The following is a 23,519-nucleotide window of genomic DNA, read 5'->3' as shown; positions in this document are numbered from 1 at the left end:
TCTCTCTCTAAAGGTGTGTGTGTGTGAGGGGTGCAAATGTCTTACGTAAAAATGTGTGGTTGCTTAGAGTGATCTTTATCCGAATAGGGTGTGTAGGAGTGTGAGAGAGGGGTGTTTTGTCATGCGTAGGAATTTGTGATTGCTTGTGTGTGAGGGGTGCAAATGTCATGCGTAGGAATTTGTGGTTGTTTAGAGTGATCTTTACCCGAATAGGGTGTGTAGAAGTGTGAGAGGGGTGTTTTGTCATGCGTTGGAATTTGTGATTGCTTGTGTGTGAGGGGTGCAAATGTCATGCGTAGGATTTTGTGGTTGCTTGGAGTGATGCTTACCCGAATAGGGTGTGTAGAAGTGTGAGAGGGGTGTTTTTTCATGCGTAGGAATTTGTAAAACGATATTTAGGCGGAGGAGGAGGAGGAGGGGAAGTTGTTTTACTATGCGTGGCCGTTTTGTTGATTCAATTATGGTTGTAGATGACACCTGTTAGTGTAACCTATCTACGGTTTTGTGGTCAAAAGGTGTTGGTTTGAGAGATATTAGACCGCATACTTTTGTGGTGTGAAACAAGCGTGAGTTCGATATCCTCCCCCTCTCCCCTCCTAACAGAATATACACAAAAACAAATGAGATCGATTATTTAGTCAAATACGTTTTTATTTAATCATATTTGAAAATTTTTTCTCACGCGCTTATAGAAAAAGAAAACGGTTGTCTTCTAAGTTTTCAAGAAATTTATGTGTTAAGGAGAAATGTGGAAAGTAGTTCAGTTTAAGAAAACTATTCGACTTGAGCGAACCATCTAAAATCGTCATGCGAACCCTCCGGTAATTCCAAGTTAAAGTAAAGTCGTGTTAATTTGCGTTCCATCCGAATTCGATTTGTGTAAACTTATCAAATTGATAAAAATTAAAATACTTTACTAACCGTAAAGTAAAGTTGTGTAAACTTGTGAACTACCCAGATTTGAGTTGTAAGAACTTATCAAATTGATAAAAAGTAAAATACTTTACAGTTAAAGTAAAGTATAATAAAGTGAAATGTACAAATAACAATACAACACAATATACTCAGAAACAAAAAAAAACAAAACAATAATGAATAAGTATTGTGCAAAGTGCAACATTACCATATCGGGTAACATTTCGTGGAGTCATAATTTGCGAATGGAGTAACATAAGAGGAATGTTATTGAACCAGTGAATTCAAGGATTGAAAAAATCAGTTCTGGACTCCACGGAAGGATAGTTCACTACCTCTATGAAAATACCAACAAAGATGTCATTTATTTATGTTGGAAGCAGGAGAAGCTTTTCTACCTCACTTGTACGCATTCTTGTTAATTTATTCATCAGTTAAAATAATTATTGAACTTTTTGGAGAGTACGCACTTTTGGAGGAAGAAAAGAAATGCATTGAAATAAAGTCATTTCAAAGTAAGATGGCAATAATTAATGCCTACTCCAATATAGAAAATGAATACAAGGAACATACGGAAAAAATTTTGGTGAGGATGGAAGAATTCCAAGATAGGGATAGTGGATGGACTTTACTTCATCTCATTCGATTGGAGATGAATATTAATCAATATTCACATTTCAGAGGATCGTCATACATAAAACTACCCTCTTATTTGGAAGCTAAAAAAGCAATTATAAAAGTAAAAAACATAAATGACGAATATTGTTTTAAATGGAGCTTGATTGCAGCATTAAGTAATCTAAATAAGAATGCAAGCAGATTTACAACCTATATAGATAATATAAATGATGAACTCATTCAAGTCAATGGGATCACATTAAATTTCACTGGATTGGAATTTCCCCTTAAGCCTACAGACATATCTAAATTTATGGAAATAAATAAAGATAGAAATGTTACACTTTTCGGATTCGATGATAGAGTTATATTTGGACCTATATTTTACTCCCCTGAAGTGAGGACAAATTCTATAAATATGCTGATACTGGAGGAAGGATGTAAAGCACATTATACTTGAACTAAAAATCTCTCAAAGTAAGTTGTTTTATCATATCATTATTATGCATTTTTTTTGATTTTGTTTTAAAATTTCATAATATTTATTTGTTTTCATATTAAAAAAATTTTTTTCTTGTGTTTATTATACCCGTTACTCGTAGAGTAAAAGGGTATACTAGATTCGTCGGAAAGTATGTAACATGCAGAAGGAAGCGTTTCCGACCCCATAAAGTATACATATTCTTGATCAGGATCACTAGCCGAGTCGATCTAGCCATGTCCGTCTGTCCGTCTGTCTGTCCGTACGGATGAACGCTGAGATCTCGGAAACTATGGGAACTAGGCTATTGAGATTTGGCGTGCAGATTCCTGAGCTTCAAACGCAAGTTTGTTTCAGCACAGTGCCACGCCCACTCTAACGCCCACAAACCGCCCAAAACTGTGGCTCCTACAGTTTTGATGCTGGAATAAAAATGTTAACTGAAATGTATTATTCTCATCAATACCTATCGATTGACCCAAAAAAAGTTTGCCACGCCCACTTTAACGCCCACAAACCGCGAAAACCTGTGACGCCCACAATTTTCATGCTATATAAAAAAATTTTAACTGAAATGTATTGGTCTCGTCAATACCTATCGATTGGTTAAAAAAAAATTTGCCACGCCCACTCTAACGCCCATAACGCTTAAATCTGTATACCGCCGGTAGGTGGCGCATTTTAATCTCGCTTTGCTGCTTGCATATCTCTATTTAGCTGAGTAACGGGTATCTGATAGTCGAAATACTCGACTATAGCGTTCTTCCTTGTTTCTTAATGTTTTGGAGTTCTGAAGATATATAAATATTATTAATAAATATATTTATTTATTTATTTATATAATGCTAACAAGTAATTGTAAACTAAATGCTAACAGTGGTCATGAGCTATAGCAGCTATAGGCCTTCAGCTCGTCTGGTTTAGTATAATTTCAATTTTTTTTCTATTGTCTATTTGAATCTAGCTTATTATCTACATGGTTTGATATTTATAGTGTTTTATTTTTATGCTTTTTTTTGATTTAATTATTATTTTATTAAAATTATATTTTATTAAAAATTTTACTTTGATCAGGAAGTTTGAGATGGTGTTGAAGTTGTCGATTGTGGGGTTGGCTATACATAGGATGGGATCAAAGTTGTGGAAGGATTGAGAACGTAGTGAGGAGAGGGATGGGCAAAAACATATTATATGTTGGATATTTATGCGTGCGTTGTTGCACAATGGGCACAAATAGTTTTTAGACGTCTCCAGGTAGTGGGCATTGGTTAAGTTTGTGTGTCCTAGTCTGAGTCTGTTTATTATTATTTGTTGCCTCCTGCTCAAGGGAGAGTTTTTATGTAGGGAGTTTGACGTGGACGATTTGGCAATTTGTTGATACCAGTTAGATTTTGAATTAAGAATTTTTGTTTGTTTATCACGTAGTTCTTTTTTTAAGAACTGTGTAATGTCGTTAGAGTTGTTGTTGGCAGTAAGGGTCAGTGGAAATTTAGAGGTCAGTTTGGCTGCCTCGTCTGCGTTTTCATTACCTACGAGTCCTATGTGGCTAAATACCCAGACCAGAGATATTTTAGGGAAGTGTTTAGTGACTAGGTTTTTGACTGAGGTGGCATAGTGCGAATGGTTGTTTTGGTTGGTGATAGAGGAGATGGAGGAGAGGGAGTCTGTGCATATAACATGTTTGCCTGGCATCTTTACGCAAATTTTAAAGGCTTCCTGAATTGCTATTATCTCACTCGAGAGGACTGAGGAATAGAAAGGCAGAAGTCCCAGTTTGATCGTTGCTGTTTCGGTTGTGATGCTGTAGGTTGTTATGCCGCCAGATTTGGAGCCGTCGGTATAGACGAAGTTATGGTTGGGGTACGAGGATTTGAGGGTGCAAAAGAGTTGATGGAAAATGGTTGGTGGTGTTGAATTTTTATTGTATTTAGATAGGGTGGTGTTGGTTGCTTTAACAATGCAATCCATGTTAAATGTTTTGCATTGATTGTTTTTGATTGGGAGGTAAGGAATTGATTTGGATTTGGATGATTGTATTACGCGGCCTATTGTGCTGGAGTATCTATGGTGTCTTTTAGTCGATTTGGTAAACTTTTTTAAGGGTGTGTCGATGGATTTTAAAAGGTTTTTGGCTAGTTTTCCAGTTAAGAAGTCTAGTGAGTACTTGGCGCGTTGCATCATCAGGCGTAATTCCACTACGTATATTTTGAAGGCCTCGCCCACTTGTTGTTGCCTGGTCCGGATGGCATCTTCTAGGCTCTGGTAGTACCGCGGAGGCAAGAAAAACTCCAGAAACTCTCTCCGGAAAGTTTCCCATGGCTCGGTGTGCATTTGGTATGCCCGGTACCAGCCTTTGGCGCGGCCTGAGAGAAGTCCAATGACGGCCCTCGGTATGTCACTCGTTCTCACATTGTAGGCAGTGGCACCTTCCTCGATGCGTTCTATAAAATGAACGGGGTCTGACTGTCCGTCAAACAGTACGCCCCATCCTCGCAGTTTCTCGGCGAACACGGCCGCGGATATAGGGCTGTGCGGAAGATGGGCGGCTGGGTTGGCGGCCGGTATCTCCCGTCCAGGGCTTTTCCGTAGGTTCCCTAAGCAGGGCACGGGAAGCGTGTGGTCCTCAATTCCGGGCATCGGTGAGGTGGCCCGACTGGTGGACGTCCTCTGGGTGGGTGCTTCCGGGTATATTGCCTCCAGTGCGGCAAAGCGCTCTCGTAGAGCCGGGCTGTGGTCTCCTCCTCCGATGAAGGATGCCAATCGTGGTCGTAGCTCGTCTACTTGGCCGTTCGGGTCAAGTCCAAACTCTTTTAGCAGAGCCTGCAGCTCGTCCTTCCGGCGGTAGGCGATCCACCTGACCCCCATGTTTGCGGTCGTGGAATCACCCCCGGATGCGGTGAAAAACCTGTCCTCTTCCAGTCCAGCAGCTGCCGGATCTGGCTTTGATTCTGCGTCCTCTGACGTTTTCTTTCCCGAGACACTGGGCATACGCGCGGTGGCGCTGCCGATGGCTCTGCTGGGGATCACTCGGTGAGCGCTCCTAGTGGCACTGGCTGACCGATGTGGTTGCGGCTAGCGCTCCCGTTGACGCTCGGTGAGTGCGGCTGGTGAGCGGCGGCGCTGATCGTTGGGCGCTCCTGGTGGCGCTCGTAGCGTGGCTAGTGACCACGTATCCGGCGCGGTCGGCGCTGCTGAGGGCGCGGCTGGGCGCTGCTGATGGGCGCTGCTGTGGGCGCTGCTGGTGGCGCTCGGTGGGCACTCGGTAGGCACTCGGTGGGTGCTGCTGGTGGTGCAAATGACGCCGCCCGATGGGCGCTGAACGCTGCGGAGGGCGCGGGGCCGCTCGTTGCGCGCTCCTGGTGACGCTCGTTGTGTGGCTGGTGACCACGTGTCCGGCGCTGTTGGCGCTGCAGGTGGCGCTCTGTGGGCACCTGATGGCCACGTGGGTGGCACTGCACGGCGCGGAACGCTGCTGGGTCTGCGCTGCTGATGGCGCAGCTGGCGGCGCGGGTGACGCTGCTGAGGGCGCGGTGGCCGCGCTGTGCGTGCTCCTGGTGGGCACGTGGGTGGGTGCCGCTGGTGGTGAACTGACGCCGATCGCTGGGCGCTTGTTGGGCGCTCCTGGGCCGCTCTGTGGGCGCTGCACGGGGCGCAGTATGCGCTTGACGGCTTCGTGGGAGACCACGTGGCTATGTGACGCTCCGGGAGTGGGTTGGCATTGCTTACTCTAACTATTCCTGCGGTCTCCTATCTTTCTCTAAATCTCGTCTACTGGACATGGGTCTTTAGGCCATGCGGTTGGTGGTAAAAACCCAACTCTCCTGAAGGATATCTAGTCGTCCTTATTCGTCCCTGTTCGGGCGCCAAACTGTAAGGACCTTTTTCATGGGCTGGGATAAAACTCAGTCCGGCCAGGGTCCTCTACAGTTAAATTTGTAGAAAAGTGTTGGGACGAAACTGGACGGGGAGTTGCCGCGGGGATTTGTGGGGAAAGGAGGCCAGAGTATCCGCGTTGCACCGAGTAAGCAGCTCTAGCGCAACACGGCACACGAAAGGTATAGTGGAGGGCGGGGCTGCTCCCGGCGAAAATACTAACGAAACGAGCGGCGTAGCCGATCCCTGAGAAAATACCAACAAAACTGGACGGCGTGGCCGTTCCCCCTGGATGTGCGACTCACAAGCTACTGGGGTAGGGGGGTAGGGATCCGAGGGGAGGATGGCCGGAGGCGACCCTTCCCTGTGCTCCCTGTGGTCGATCGAGTGGTCGTTTGCACTGAGTAAGCTTCTCTGGCGCAACACGATTCCCGACCGGCACAGATCACTGCACGTGGCTCGCGACTACCTAAACCGTATTTGGGGCGGGGTTCAGAGGAGAGGGTGGCCAGAGGCGAGGGGTAGGGATCCGAGGGGAGGATGGCCGGAGGCGACCCTTCCCTGTGCTCCCTGTGGTCGATCGAGTGGTCGTTTGCACTGAGTAAGCTTCTCTGGCGCAACACGATTCCCGACCGGCACAGATCACTGCACGTGGCTCGCGACTACCTAAACCGTATTTGGGGCGGGGTTCAGAGGAGAGGGTGGCCAGAGGCGATCCTCTAAGCAGCTCTGGCGCAAAACGATTCCCGACCGGCACAAATCACTGCACGTGGCGCGCGCCTACCTAAACCGTAATTGGGGCGGGGTTCCCAGGATAGGGTGGCCAGAGGCGATCCTTTCCTATGCTCCTTGTGGACGATCGGGTGGTCGTGTGCACTGAGTAAGCAGCTCTGGCGCAACACGATTCCCGACCGGCACAAATCACTGCACGTGGGTTCCCGAAAAATGCACAAATTCACACGGACACATACTTCTTCATTCTCTCTTGTCTTTATTATTCGCTAGTACTACTACTACTACCCCTACTCGCACTCAGTCTGATCGCTATTGTCTGTCCCACTTACTCCTTGGATCCGGCGTGCCGACGCTCGTGCCGCTGTACCACTCCGTGTTGAAGTCCGCTCCTAGGTTTGAACTTAAATAAATTGCCTTCGTGGCGTAACGACTTATATTATAATTATATTATATATTATAACTTATAAATAAATGGCCTTCGTGGCGTAATCTCCAATTGTATGCCTTCGTGGCGGAAAGAATAGAAATGGCGAAATGTGGAGGGTGTGTTTCACGCATCCTCACAAGGTCCTGCCTGGTTAGGTGGTACCCTCTTAAACTCCTTTGCCCTGGTACTCACCACGAGACCGGCCTTAGCGCTACCCTCAGGTTGGAGTGGCTGGTTAGCCACACCTACGGTGGTGGGAGGCTTGGGCTTGTCGCTATGGCGAGTTGTGCTTAGCCGGCTGCGTTGTTCGCTGGCCTTGGCAGGGGTAGACGTCACGTGGACTGGGGTAGTCAGAGCCGTGATCTTGCTCTTTCTTTCGTCGTTGGTTACGACTTCCGACTTTATAAGAGTGTCGGGCTCTTGTCTTGTGCAGTCCTTTAGTTTTGTATTTGTTAAATTCTCCATGTTAATTCCCACGAGCTGCGGAGAAAGGACAGGTCCACCCGGGCAGGGATCCGCCGTACCCGGGTAAGGCTGAATTAGAGCAGGCGGTCGCCACTTGCCTGAGCTCACCGTTTGAGACTGAGTTATTTGATGACTCGGGCTCCCAGCCAGATTGAGTCTCGGCACGGTACGAGTGACACCTCCTCTCCGACATATATATATATAAATCTATATATTATTTATAAAAATTATAAATAATAACAATAATATAAATATCTGATAAAAATTATAAATAAAATAATATATAAAAAATAAACTTTTTACATTTATTATTGTTGTAAATAAATATTAGTTCAATTAGATTTTAGTTAAATTTAATAATTATGTTTATAACTACTAATTTTTTATAAATTTATTAAATTTTATTACTAAATAATTTTATATAGTTTTATAAATAATACTTATTAATATAAAAAATTTTGTCTATTAATTTAAATCTGTAATTAATTTCATTAATATTATTGATTAGTAAAATTCATTGATTAATAATTTGTTTTAATCACTTAGTCTGATTTTTTATTCCCCTATAAATATAATTTAATAAAAATTTATAAAATTGTATCTATATAATACAAATATAAATGTATTTATTTACATTAATTAATTTTATATAGATAAATATTTATAATTATATTATATAAATCATACTTTATTATTATATTAATAATAAAATAATTTATTAATTATATAAATTAATTATATTAAAATAATTTATTTCAGTAAATTTATAATAATACAAAAAAATAATAATTATGAAATATTCATAAATAAAATAATTAAATTAATTATTCCAAATTTTATAAATAAAATAAATTTTTAACTTTTACATTTAAATTAGAAAAAAAACCCTTTTATTTTAAATTTTTTGTATCCTAAGTTCAAGATTAATAGATAATCTATATATATAAATACTAAATATAAATTCATATGGTTAACAATTACAATAAAAAATTTCGCAATCCAAAAAAAAAAAATCTATATTCAAATATATATCTAACATTCTTGGATTTATATAAATTAAATAACTATTTAATTAATTATTATAAATTTATAAATTTATAAATTTATATATTGTTGATAATTTTTATTACATATATATATATAAAGAAAACATTTAGTTATTAAATTTATTTAATTAATAATAATACAAATTACACTAAAATGTGTTATCTAATAAAAATGTATTAATAATTTTAAGCTGTAATTTTAAAAAAATTTAATAGTAAATGAATAAAATAAAAAAAATTAGGATTTTTTATTATTAATGAATTGCCTGATAAAAAGTGTTACCTTGATAGGGTAAATCATGCAGTTTTCTGCATTCTTTGACTGATTTATATGTTATTAGTAATAAAGATTTTATATTTAATAGAACTAAACTATTTCTAAAAGTATCAACCAAACTAATAGCCTTCAAAGCTTAAAATAAAGGGTGTTCCTCTAAGCCTTAGTAAAATTTTACTCCTTCAAAATTGAAGTTTGATGTCATTATTGACTATAAGGCCATTTAATTGATTTTATTAAGAAGAATAACTCTAATAAATAGATTTACAATCTATCGCCTAGACTTCAGCCACTTAATCCAATCGTGAAAATGATTATTTTCTAAAAATTATAAAGATATTGGAACTCTATATTTTATTTTTGGAGCTTGAGCCGGAATAGTAGGAACATCTCTAAGAATTTTAATTCGAGCTGAATTAGATCATCCAGGAGCATTAATTGGAGATGATCAGATTTATAATATAATTGTTACTGCACATGCTTTTATTATAATTTTTTTTATAGTAATACCAAATATAATTGGATGGTTTGGAAATTTATTAGTTCCAATAATATTAGGAGCCCCAGATATGGTATTCCCACGAATAAATAATATAAGATTTTGATTCCTGCCTCCTGCTCTTTCTTTATTAGTGAGAAGAATGGTTGAAAACGGAGCTGGAATAGGTTGGACTGTTTCTTCAATTTTAGGAACTGTAAATTTAATCACAACTGTAATTAATATGCGATCAACTGGTATTACACTAGACCGAATACCTTTATTTGTTTGTTCAGTTGTAATTACTGCTTTATTACTTTTATTATCTGCACCAGTACTAGCTGGAGCTATTACTATACTATCAACAGATCGAAATTTAAACACATCATTTTTTGACCCAGCAGGAGGAGGAGATCCTATTTTATACCAACATTTACTTTGAACTTTATATTTTAATTCTACTAGGACTTGGAATAATTTCTCATATTATTAGTCAAGAATCTGGGAAGAAGGAAACTTTTGGTTCTTTAGGAATAATTTATGAAATACTCGCAATTGGATTATTAAGATTTATTGTATGGTGAGCCCATATATTTACAGTAGGAATAGACGTAGACACTCGAGCTTATTTTACTTCAGCAACTATAATTATTGCTGTACCGACTGGAATTAAAATTTTCAGATGATTAGCAACTTTACATGGAACTCAACTTTCATATTCCCCAGCTATTCTATGAGCTTTAGGATTTGTATTTTTATTTACAGTAGGAGGATTGACAGGGGTAGAACTAGCTAATTCATCAGTCGATATTATCTTACATGACACCTATTATGTAGTAGCTCATTTTCATTATTTTATTATGTATTCGCTATTATAGCAGGATTTATACATTGATACCCTTTATTTACTGGGTTAACATTAAACGCTATTTATTTATTTATATAATGCTAACAAGTAATTGTAAACTAAATGCTAGCAGTGGTCATGAGTTATAGCAGCTATAGGCCTTCAGCTCGTCTGGTTTAGTATAATTTCATTTTGTTTTCTATTGTCTATTTGAATCTAGCCTATTTTCTACATGGTTAGATATTTACAGTGTTTTATTTTTATGCTTGTTTTTGATTTAATTTTTATTTTATTAAAATTTAATTTTATTAATAATTTTAACTTTGATCAGGAAGTTTGAGATGATGTTGAAGTTGTCGATTGTGGGGTTAGCTATACATAGGATGGGATCAAGGTTGTGGAAGGATTGAGGAGAGGGAGGGGCAAAAACATATTATATGTTGGATATTTATGCGTGCGATGTTGCACAATGGGCACAAATTGTTTTTAGCCGTGTCCAGGTAGTGGGCATTGGTTAAGTTTGTGTGTCCTAGTCTGAGTCTGTTTATTTTTATTTGTTGCCTCCTGCTCAAGGGAGAGTTTTTATGAAGGGAGTTTGACGTGGATGATTTGGCAATTTGTTGATACCAGTAAGATGTTGAATTAAGAATGTTTGTTTGTTTATCTTGTAGTTCTTTTTTTTAAGAACTGTGTAATGTCGTTAGAGTTGTTGTTGGCAGTAAGGGTTAGTGGAAGTTTAGATGCCAGTTTGGCTGCCTCGTCTGCGTTTTCATTACCTACGAGTCTTATGTGGCTAGGTACCCAGACCAGAGATATTTTAGGGAAGTGTTTAGTGACTAGGTTTCTGACTGAGGTGGCATAGTGCGAATGGTTGTTTTGGTTGGTGATCGAGGAGATGGAGGAGAGGGAGTCTGTGCATATAACATGTTTGCCTGGCATCTTTACGCGAGAGGACTGAGGAATAGAAAGGCAGAAGTCGCAGTTTGATCGTTGCTGTTTCGGTTGTGATGCTGTAGGTTTTTATGCCGCCAGATTTGGAGCCGTCGGTATAGACGAAGTTATGGTTGGGGTACGAGGATTTGAGGGTGCAAAAGAGTTGATGGAAAATGGTTGGTGGTGTTGTATATTTATTGTATTTAGATAGGTGGTGCTGGTTGCTTTAATAATGCTATCCATGTTAAATGTTTTGCATTTATTGTTTTTGATTGGGAGGTAAGGAATTAATTTGGATTTGGATGATTGTATTACGCGGTCTATTGTGCTGGAGTATCTATGGTGTCTTTTAGTCGATTTGGTAAGCTTTTTTAAGGGTGTGTCGATGGATTTTAAAAGGTTTTTGGCTAGTTTTCCAGTTAAGAAGTCTCGCTTGTGTTCTATGGGACATATGTTGGCTTCTAATAGAAGGTTTTTTATTGGGGTGGAACGGAATGCTCCAAGACCTACTATTATTGCTGACTGGCTTTTAACTTGGCTTTGTGAGTGTTCCATTTGTATCTTTTGTTGATTGTGAGTCCTAATATTTTGAGGGTGTCGGTGGTTGGTATAGTGGTGTCTCCTGTTAGTATCTTAGCGTTTCAGTTGTGTTTCCGGCAGATATTAAATATTATTTTATATATATTCAACCAACTTTTTTGTGTTCCATCCGAAATATTATTTTCAACTTTTTTATTAATGTTTTGGAGTTCTTTCTTAAATATAACCCATTAATTCTTACTGCTTCATCGATTTCAGTTTCATGGATTTGTGGACCATCACTAAGATAACCTGGTTCTTCTTCTTCTATCTCTTCTCGTTTACTCTCTTGTTTGGAAAGAAGATCAGCATCTTTCGATATTTTTTCATAAACAATCCTATCTTTCCGTCTCTCTGCATTAATTACTGAATGGGACAAAACTTCTGCAAATTCAAAACAATTAATTCTTAACGTTGCTTGGGGGGTGTTAATATTGCGTTTAGATATTCGGTGGTGGTGGCGGCTAGATAAATATTTTAAGTTTGTACGTTTAGATTTACTCAGACTTCGCCTAGAATGTGATCTTCTATATATATTATTATAATGGCATTTAACTCTTACCATAGCACTTTTGTATTGGATGGTGAAGAATCTGTTTAGACCCCTTCTTCCTAAATCCATATGTCTTCCTATGTCTTCCTTTCATTCTCAACAAATTTTTGTTTAAAATTCTCTATTATTCCTCTCTTAGTAAATTCGATTTGTGAATTATGCATGTTTTCAGTGCTTTTTATTGGAACCCGACTTACACTTTCAAATTCTGTATCACTATAATTGATCTTCAACACTAATTCTTGTGATATATTACTAATTATAGGTGCTCGACGTACGTTTTCAAATTCTGTCTCACTATCATTTATACCCATATCAACTTTTTCCAATTTTTCATCTCAAATGTTTTTATTTTCTATTTGATCAACATTTGTATTTTCGCTATTAAAATCAAAAAGATTGGGTGGGTTTGTAGTTGTTGAAGATGTTGTTGTTGCTGTTTCTTCTTCCAGAATTTATCTTTTTAATGTAGTTGTTGCTGTTGTAGTTGATGTTGTTGTAGTTGTTTCTTCTTCAACTGTGCTTGCACTTGTACTTATTGTTAAGTCTTTTTCTTTAATGCTACTATTAATAGCATTAAATATTTTAGTATTAGTTTAGTTTGTTTTCTGACTTTCATCACTTGTCTTGTTTCTGAGATCCATAAAAATATGGCTATACTCTAGGATCTCAAGTTTTAAGTCAATTTTTATGATTTTTTTTATTTTTGGAACATAGATATATAACCCAATTGAATAATTGGATGTCGATGGGTTTTCAATTAAAGTCATTTCATTGGGGAGTATCATTTTCAACATCGGATTAAAGAGGAAGAGTACTACAAAAAATATTATAAAAACCGTCATGTTTATTGTTTTTTTTTTCACAGGCGAAGAAACGAACAAACGAATGAACGAGCAAACGATCCCGAAATTGAGTTGCGTGAACGAATAGAAAAAAACTGAATACTTTTTGAAGTTCTTATCCCTTTATAGCCTCCAAATTTGTATATATAAATATATATATATATATATATGTCGGATCTTAAATTATGGTAGTCAATGTAAAAGCATTAAATCAAATGCGTGTACCAAGTGGCAATTCTCGTCTCTGCACTCTATCGGTTGTTTGTTAGTACGCTTTGTTGTTTGAGAAAGAAAGTTGTGAGAGGGTAGAGGTTTGAGAGAGAGATGCGCACTACGATTGTTGTGCGTGTATCCTTGAGCCACTGCGAGAGACAGAGACACAAGTATGCTCGTTGCAGAAGGCTGGCCTTCTTGCATACCGAAAAAGTCCTCCCGAAAATGCTGCAACGAGCATACTTGTGTCTCTGTCTCTCGCAGTGGCTCAAGGATACACGCATTCTCAAATCGACTGTGGTGTGCTCAAGGATATTCGCCGTATACAATCTGCGCAAAATATGGAAAATCAAGTCCATAACCCGACATATATATATACATGAGTTGATTTCTATGCTTCCACTTGTTGTTTTTGAGAATCCCACTATCTTTTGATTTGGAATAGTCTACACAGTACACAACTATACAATCATCTTTTTGTATCACAGTCTATTGAGTTCAAGTTTCATCCAAAATTCTTATCTGTACATGCTCTTTTAGTCTAGCCACACGCACAAGCTCATAATCAAGTTCCGTTCAAATTCTTATCTGTACATGCTTTTCATCACACTTTATAAATAGAAACTGTGTGTGTGAAGAAACATAATTTGATTTCACGCATTGACGTCAATGCCTTCATTTTAATTGCTCTATGCTTCCACTTGTTCTTTATAGAATTTCGTTTTAATGAATCCAAATATCTTCTGATTTTGAAAAGCCTAGCCAACGCACAAGCACATAATCATCTTTTTGTTTTAGAATCTTTTCAACAAGATAAGTATTAGGGAATTTTGTTTTTTTAATTTCTTGTTTATAGAAACCACCTTAAACTGGATCACCCTTCAACTCCTCAAGTAAATATGTGGTGGGGGATGTATTTTGTACTTTCCGAATTCGTTGTCCAGTTTGGGATATAGCCTTTTTCAAAGACATGTTTATATTTACTTATTCGTACATTATCTCCCTCTTTAAAGTCCCCGTTTGTAAATATTTAGGGTAATTGTTGAGCTTTGGTCAGCTGTTAATCAGCTGTTCCATACAAAATCAACTTTCAGAAATTCATTCTGAAAACCAGAGTTGTCGCTGTTCTCGACTAAAAGTAAGTGGGTAACTCTAGTCCAGTGGTCGGCACACACATACCCTCACAAGTTTGCCTTGCATTAGTGTGAGTGTAACAAACACGAAGTTTGCGCGCGACGTGCTGAAGCGAGACGCTTCTCTGCCTTGCACTGAGATCCTCTGCCGCAGCAACAAAAAAGCGCGCCGAAGTTGAGAAAAAAATGACCCGAAGACCCATGCCGAAGTCACACGAACATGTACGTTATACGTGAGCGAGCAGAGGATGGGCAGAACACTTCCCTATGCTCACTAGATAGGCCGCTGCCGACCACTGCTCTAGTCACTTGTAAGCCTGGAGGAATTGCCATCGTATAAAATATGCAAATAAAGGATATCTGATAGGATGCTGCCTGAAGCAGTTTAGTTAGTTAGTTAGTTTAGTAGTTTAGTTTTTTTTTGGCTTGTTCTCGGCATTTTCCTTAACTTTAAACATAATCTCCGGTAAACACAGACTGGCAATTCGACAATCTAACAAACAGCTGACATCTTAAAACTTAAAATTCAACAGGGAACTTTTAGGGTCGTTCCCCAAATTGCTGAAATTTTCTGTTGAATTTTCAACAATTCAGCAAGTTAACAGTTTAGGGAATACCCTGATTTTTAGATGATTGTATGATCTCATCAAAATCTGTTTTTCATTTTTAGTATTGACGTCAATGGGGTTCATTTTAATCGTTCTATGCTTCCTGTTATTATAATTATTCTTTGTATATTTGAAGCCAAGTATATTTTCCATTAAAACTAAAGTCACGCCACATAAGTTCTATTAATGTTCTATTAAAACGTTCCACAATAGATGCTTTAAGAGTACTAAATGTTGAGTATTGATTAATTTCATATCTTTTCACCAATTCTCTAAATTGTTTATTATAGAATTCATTTCCATTATCTGTTTGTAAATTCTTTGGTGCTCCACGATTATTTTTATTATTTTTTTCATTGCTTTTGTAACTTCTTCTGCATTTTTCATTTTATTGTTTCACCCCATCCATATTTAGAAAATGTATCTATTACTGTTAACAAATACCTATAGCCTTTATTTGATGATGCATATGCCCCCATTTCAACCAAATCAGCCAGCCATAAATCATTAATACCCTTTACTACAACTCTACGTCTTGGGAAATTCTTGAATGATGGGCGATGTAACTCATTTACAATATCTCGTTTACTCATAGCTTTATTTTATCTGGTATAAATGGTTTCTTCTCTAAAGATTCAGTTTCACCTTTTAAAACTGAGGTTGGTACAATTATATAATTGAAAATGTTACTTTCTATTTCATTTATATCCTCCACTACCTTATTAAAAATTTTCATGAGAAATTCCAATTTTTTAAAAATTTCACTCACATTTCACTCAATATTATTGATTCGAGGTCTTAATCTAAAGATTTGTTGTTTCTGCGGTCGCTTAGAAATTTCATTAGATGTGTTCTATACTAGTTTACTTATTTCATCATCAATACAAATCTTTCTTGCAATATCATTTTCATGAATGGGGGGTAGGGAATTTTTAAATCGTTTCCTCTGAACATTTAAATGTCACTCATAATCATTAAGTATACTTTGAAATTTTTCTAGACCTTTTGTTATATCTCTTGAGTACTCTTTCTCATTTAAAAAACAACCAAACTTATCAACTGACATTTTAATTATAAAAAAAATAATGAAAGAGTGGTGTTGGGACACCCACGGTCCCAGAGGGTTTCCACTTATTTCAAGCTCTGGTTCACAGCATACAGATAGCTGAAATCTTTATTCAAATTCAAATGAGTTCACAATTAATCAAATTATTAACATTTTTCCTTACACTTGTGGTTTGCCGCTCTTCAACTTCTCATAGCATTATTTTCTTCTTCTTCTTACATTCCTAAGTTTTCGAATACTAACAATATAGAGATGACACTGGCTAGCAGTGTTGAACAACTTAACAGTATTTTTAAACTAACAGACTTTAAATTCAAATAAATCGACTTTTGAAATTGGACAGTTAGCGTGCGGCTAAAACTTCTTATTAGCCTCGCAACATTCCCCACCTCGTGATTCTTCAGCGTTACTACGCTGAGTATCACCAATCCTTATGATGTCCAATTGAGCCAGTTTAACTGCCGGGCGAGTAACGAGTCCTCCCGGTGTACGCACAACACCGCTACGAACTTGTCCATCCTTCGCCAGATGAACATCCACGACGATCCCTTTAGGCCAGGAGTTTCGCTTGCTTGTTTCATCAACTATAAGAACCACGTCATTCACGGAAATTGGAGCTGGGTTCGGCTGAAACCATTTTGTACGCCTCGTCAGGGTGGGTAGATACTCTCGAATCCATCTTCTCCAGAAACGGTCGGCTAGTTGTCCAGCGATGCGGAATTGTTTGGCCAAGCCTAATCCGTTGGATCCCATCGCACCGCGTTCCCGTAGACCACTGGAGTTACCAACCAAGAAGTGGTTTGGTGTAAGGGCTTCCGAATTTTCCGATTCCAACGGAATATAGGTCAACGGTCTTGAGTTTAAAGTGCATTCGACATCGGCCAACGCAGCGCGCAATACTTCCTCGCGCAGTCCGACGTTAGACAGAATTTCCGTCAGGATTGACTTTGTAGAACGCACCATACGCTCCCAGCTGCCGCCCATATGAGGCGATCCCGGAGGAATAAAGGTAAACAACATTATCCGGTGTTTCCACTGCTGACGTTGATATACGTTCGATCTCTTGCGCGAGTACTCTGCTGGCTCCCCGAAAATTCGTTCCGTTATCGGATAGCAACTTAGGAGGCACACCTCTGCGCGCAGTAAATAGTTTTTGGGCCAGTAAAAATGAATCCGTTGAAAGAGATGGCACCAGTTCTAAATGAACAGCGCGAACTGTTAGACACGTAAATAAAACTCCCCATCTCTTCTCGCGACGCCTTCCAACAGCAACTTCAATCGGTCCAAAGTAGTCTACTCCAGTAAACGTAAATGGCAGTATATGTGGCGATAGACGTTCCTTTGGTAAAGTTCCCATCATCGGTGGAATGGGTTGCGCTCGCCTGACCCAGCACACTGGACACTTATTGATGATTTCCTTTACAAGGGCTCGCAGGCCCGGTATCCAATACTTTTGTCGTATTTCGTTGACAACTATTTCTGCATGCAGATGGTGGAACTTCCGGTGGTGATACTCTACTATAAGGTATGCAATTCTATGGTGGCGCGAAAGTATAACAGGACGCTTAACGCTGACTTCAACATTTTCGATAGCATCGATTCGACCTTGCATTCGAAGCACTCCGACGGGGTCCAAGTACGGCGAGCATTTATATATTGTGCTTTTCCGGTTTGTCAGGCAACGATTTTCCTTTAGGCATCGAATTTCATCAAAAAACTCCTCTTCTTGACATTCCGTATGAAAATTGTGTCCATTTCAACATCGCGCTTAAGCAAAAGCAATCTCTCCAGCTCAGGTCCGTGCGGTTTCACGGAAAGAAGGCGTAGAAAGTCTAAAACTCTTTTTTGCGCAGCGCGCAGACGCTCCAGTTTGCTGAAACGTAGTGGATCCGGCATAACACATGCTAAAGGCGAAATTTGTTTCTTAATTTCCTCCTTGTGGTGCAATACTTGAGATTCTCTGGTTTTAGACATTTCATTTCCGAGTGGCCACTTCGACTCATCCTGCAAAAGATAATTCGGTCCGGAGAACCATCGTATTGAACTATTTACCTCAACACCTTTTGTCCATTTAGTCCCATCGTCCGCTACATTTAGTTCCGAGGATACCCAGCGCCATTCACCAACTTCGGAGCCTTCAAGAATTTCTCCAACTCGTAAAGCTACAAATTGCGGGTACTTACGAGCGTCGGATCTTATCCAGAACAGAACATCTTGAGCATCGGTCCAGAACACACGTTTTTCAATTTCGTTTGATAGCTCAGACTCCAAACACTTGGCCAGGCGCAATCCCAAAACCGCTGCCATAATTCCATTCGAGGTACCGATATAGGTTTCAAAGGTGCTACTCTGGTTTTCGATGCTAGCAAGGAGCATCGGATTTCGTCTCCAAGATCAACTCGCAAATATGCTACCGCAGCGTAGGCATCCAAACTAGCATCAACGAACATATGTAGTTGCAGGCTCTTAACATTACTCGAGCATGACATGTAGCGAGGGATACGCAGATGGCTCAGTTTTGGCAGTAAGGCTTGCCATTTCATCCAGTCAATCTAATCCGGTTCCTTGATTGCGTCGTCCCAGCTTACACCAGACCTCCAAATATTTTGTAGAATAATTTTGGCACGCACGTTAAAAAATCCAAGAAGCCCGAGTGGATCGAAAATGGACATAACGATACTCAACACTCGTCGCTTCGTATGAGAGCCAGCTGACGACCTCTGCAGCAATTCAGGCTTGATGACAAACGTTAGCATATCCGACTCGGGCAGCCACCACATTCCTAACACTTTCTCCTGCAGTTCATCGTGTGTGCCAAGGTACTTAGGCGGCGCTTCATAAACGTCATTCAGAGAGCATACGACGCGCTTGGAGTTTGACAGCCAGTTTCTCATCTCGAATCCACCCTTCGCGTGAATATTCTTAATATTATTCGCGAGTTTAACCATTTGCTTCTCTGTATCAACTGACTCCAACCAATCGTCAACGAAAGTGTTTCGGCAAATTGCTTTTACGGCTTCTGGATGACTTTCACCAAATCTCTCTGCATTGCGTCTCAATATAAAGTTGGCGAGTGACGGCGAGCATGCAGCGCCGAACGTCATTACCTGCATTACGAATGTATCCGGTGGGCGATTAATTTCTCCATTTCGCCATAAGAACTTCTGGGAATATTGGTCTTGGGCGCAAACTTTAATCTGATGAAACATTTCCCGTATATCGCCTGATACCGCTATAGGTCGTTCTCTGAAGCGCAACAGCACTCCCATCAAGGACACCAACATGTCTGGTCCTTTTAAAATAGTGTCGTTTAGTGATATGCCGTCAACTTGCGCTGCCGCGTCCCAGACCAGACGTGTCTTCTTCTTGTTAGGGTTTGTTACCGTGAATATCGGAAGATACCAAGAACGTGGACTGTTTGACAACTCCCATTTTTCCAGTTTGCGAATGTATCTCTTTTCCTCGTAGTGCTGCATGGTATTACTCAAAAACGTTTTCAGCTTCGGATCTTTGAACATTTTCGCCTCAAGGCACTTGAGCCTTTTTAGAGCCATGGGGTACGAATCGGGCATATTGATTTTGTCGTACTTCCACAACAACCCAGTCTCCCAGCGACTTTCGTTGGAAATGTACTTTGTAGTTGCCTCCATTATCTTTAGCGCCTGCTCGTCCTCCTTTGATCGCAACGGTTTTATAGGAACACTCACGCCGAATGACTCCAGCGAGAAGAATGCCTTCATAGCTTCGTCAAGTTTCCGCATACCGCAGACTGTTGCGCAGTGGCAGATATGGAATACACGAGGTGGCGTGTCATTTTCCGGTCCTTGGCGGCCGTATACAGCCCATCCTAATTTACATCGAACGGCAATAAGATCGTCATCCTCAGCTTGACGTACCTCCAGCGGCACACTGATCTTAATGTTGTCTAGTCCGATGATAATTTGAGCCCTCACATCTTTGTATGTTGATATCGGAACCGTTCTCAAGTGCTGACGTTCTTTGAGTGTCTGATATTCGATGCTTTGCAATGGAAGATCCAAGTTGTTTACAGTACGCACTCCTTTAAGTCCGTATTTTACTTCCGGACGACCCTCAGCGGAAACCCTAAAGCTAACGACTCTCGATTTTGACTCGCTCTGGGTCACGTCGCTAGTCCACTTAAGACAAAGCTGCTCTTCAGGACCGTCAAGCCCTAGCTCATCGGCTAACGATCGTTCCATAAGCGTGCAGGACGCACCTTCGTCGATTAGAGCATAAACGTCTATGCTACGGGAATTATTATGCAATGTTACTGGTATATAACGGAAAAGAGCCTTTGTTGTTGATTTCTCATGAAAGAAAACCGTTGACTCGCTGGTCTCTGACTCGCCGGTTTTTCTAGGAATGTCCTCCTTGTCATTACGAATCTCGCTGTTAGTCTCAGTATTCGGATAATGCAATAGCACGTTGTGCGGTAACTTACATCCATCGAGGTTGCAAAGGTTCTTCACTCTGCAGTTACGGACAATATGCTTTCCAAAACAACAAAAGCAAAGTCGTTTGGATTTAATAAATTCCACTCTCGACTTGATGGACATAGATAAGAATCCTTTGCAATTTGCCAGACCATGGTCGCAGCCACATTCTGGATAAGGTTGATCTTCTGTGACGTGTGCCTTCGACTTGCCGTCGTCATTGCTTCCTAGCATGTCGTGCACTAGCAGGCGCTCCTTTGAATACCTTCCACCTTTATCTTTCTCTGTTGAGTGACATTCATAGGGTGCAACCATCGTTGCGCACATCGCTATTCCAAAGAGCCACTTGTCAAAGGTGGTCAAATTTGCGGCACCAGCTACCAAGCGATGTCTACCCCAATCCAGCTTAAGATCACTTGGCAATTTGGCAACCAAATCGTTAAGCAGAGAAAAATCATTAAGGTATTCCTGTAGTCCTACTGACATCATCGTGGCACAATAATTCTGGACTGCCAGTGCCAGTCGAATCACGGATTCCAAATTGTTGGGTTTGATGGGCGGCTCTTCCTTAAGCTTCCGTTGCAAGCTAGCGTGCACTATTTCTGAACGCCCATACAACATCCTTAGCGTTCCAATAGCATAAGGTACCATAGCTGGGATCATGAGCTTTCCCCTAACAGCTTCTAGCGCGGATCCTTTCAGACACTTCTGGAGTCTGATCAGATTTTCTTCGTTGGTAAATCCACATCTCTCGGTTGATTGTTCATAATTACTTATAAATAAAAGCCACTCTTCGGGCTTTCCGGTGAAAATTGGCAAGTCTCGTGATATGACCTGGCGCGATGCAACTTGAGCTGGCGTCAATGTGGGTCCCGATGATACTACATGTGGGAGCTGTGTGCCGGCAAACTGTGGCATATGTCTTCCTGCTCCAACGTTACCAGCATTAGAACCAGCATTATAAACGACGTTAGGCTGTGGTACAGAACCCAGCCCATTGGCTGGCGGAAAGAACCCTGCGGCCACGTTTTGATGCACAGATATTGGTGGCATGAATCCGACAGTGTTACATGGCGGTACGCATTGCGCTGCGGTATATGTCGGCATAAACTGACCTGCATTGTTTTCTTGAAGATTCGCATACGAAAATGCGTTCGGTATAAATTCAGGCGCCGCCCTCCTTTCCGTATAAGGAGGTGTGGCCCTCTGCGCGTTCATGTTGCCCGTGTTCACTTGTTGTGTGAACTGCTGCCCTGCCCAATTCTGCGAAGCGTCGTAGCCGGCGTGATTAGACATAATCGGTGTGCTCGCATTCTCAAGCGACACAAACTGGTTCGAGTGAATCACAGTTTGTCTAGATAAATTTTCGTCCTCAAAACCTCTGAACGGCCCAGTGAAGCTGCATCCTACGCTTCCAACTGAACCTGCTCCCAATCCCGTGTGTGAATACTGATCACCAGATCCTCGTCCTGTTGCATCATCCATTTCGCACTTGTGACGTCACTCCTTGTACAAGTACTACTACACAACTCATGTGCGATTCACCAGCCAAAGTCGTCAAAACTTGCGAATTTGGCACTCTATGACCACTATCGTGTATACTCCGTCCTCACTCTTTTACACCCTTGGTAAAAGAATGCTTTCCCGAAAGCACGTGCACCCTTGGCACCGAGTTTTCCAGATGGCAAAGTATTTCAGAATGTTGGGACACCCACGGTCCCAGAGGGTTTCCACTTATTTCAAGCTCTGGTTCACAGCATACAGATAGCTGAAATCTTTATTCAAATTCAAATGAGTTCACAATTAATCAAATTATTAACATTTTTCCTTACACTTGTGGTTTGCCGCTCTTCAACTTCTCATAGCATTATTTTCTTCTTCTTCTTACATTCCTAAGTTTTCCAATACTAACAATATAGAGATGACACTGGCTAGCAGTGTTGAACAACTTAACAGTATTTTTAAACTAACAGACTTTAAATTCAAATAAATCGACTTTTGAAATTGGACAGTTAGCGTGCGGCTAAAACTTCTTATTAGCCTCGCAACAAGTGGTATATTTATGTATGATCCACATTAATTGTTAAAACTTCTTCGCTTTCACGATGTGCAAATGGACTTTTCCGAAGTATTATTCCATCTATTTGTGTCTGATCAGAACGAATGATTGGTGGAGGTTTTTTTAAATGTTGGTGTATGAATTTGCTAAAATTTTCCAATTTATCAACAAACTCTTTTATTGAATTATGTATATACTCCATTTGAGTTATCATTTTTATTACTTTACTTTCCAGCTCTGATACTCTTTTATTTCGTAGTTGAAATGATTTAGTTATAGTTTCCATTTGATGTGATTTCGCTTCATTAATTTAATCATCAACATAAAATTTAATAGCCAAATCAGTTCCATTTATTGGTTTTGAAGAGTTTTTAATTCTTTTTTTCTGAACATTTATTGACCATCAGTGTCTAGATATATACCTGTAAGACTCTCAACTTCCCTTTTGAAAAGCGAGGAAAAATCTCTATCATTTGAAAAGTGACCAAACTTGTCAATAGACATTTTACTATTAAACAAAATGAGAAAATGTTTTCTATTTTATTAATATATTATTTTTGTTTCCCGCAATTCTTCTATTATTGAAAGAATTTCATTAGTATGGTTATTATTACCAGCAGCTCTCGATGCCATTAAGAGTTGCAATCTTTCAACAAGTTCATTAACATTATCCCAATATACATAGTTTGGTGGTATTTTAATACCCGTTACTCGTAGAGTAAAAGGGTGTACTAGATTCGTCGGAAAGTATGTAACAGGCAGAAGGAAGCGTTTCCGACCCCATAAAGTATATATATTCTTGATCAGGATCACTAGCCGAGTCGATCTAGCCATGTCCGTCTGTCCGTCTGTCCATCTGTCCGTCTGTCCGGATGAACGCTGAGATCTCGGAAACTATGAGAGCTAGGCTATTG

The 23,519-nt window shown here is 40.0% G+C and overlaps 2 protein-coding genes across 2 annotated transcripts; both read right to left on the bottom strand.

Annotated features, from left to right (window-relative positions):
- Positions 1–5,054: 5,054 nt before the first annotated feature.
- Positions 5,055–5,793, bottom strand: LOC139354763 (uncharacterized). The gene is made up of 2 exons (XM_070999013.1): positions 5,787–5,793; positions 5,055–5,713 (listed from the first exon to the last, which is right to left on the bottom strand). Exons 1-2 carry the CDS (start codon positions 5,791–5,793, stop codon positions 5,055–5,057), a joined length of 666 nt encoding a protein of 221 aa, XP_070855114.1.
- Positions 5,794–16,446: 10,653 nt separating this feature from the next.
- LOC139354762 (uncharacterized) lies at positions 16,447–17,112 on the bottom strand. Its single transcript, XM_070999012.1, has one exon. The coding sequence runs from the start codon at positions 17,110–17,112 to the stop codon at positions 16,447–16,449; it is 666 nt and encodes a 221-aa protein (XP_070855113.1).
- Positions 17,113–23,519: the final 6,407 nt, after the last annotated feature.

This window comes from Drosophila suzukii, unplaced genomic scaffold (genome assembly GCF_043229965.1).
Source record: "Drosophila suzukii unplaced genomic scaffold, CBGP_Dsuzu_IsoJpt1.0 scf_21, whole genome shotgun sequence".
NCBI classification, from domain to species: domain Eukaryota; kingdom Metazoa; phylum Arthropoda; class Insecta; order Diptera; family Drosophilidae; genus Drosophila; species Drosophila suzukii.
The sequence above is the reverse complement of the archived record's forward strand: the minus strand, read 5'-3'. Positions and strand labels throughout refer to the sequence as shown.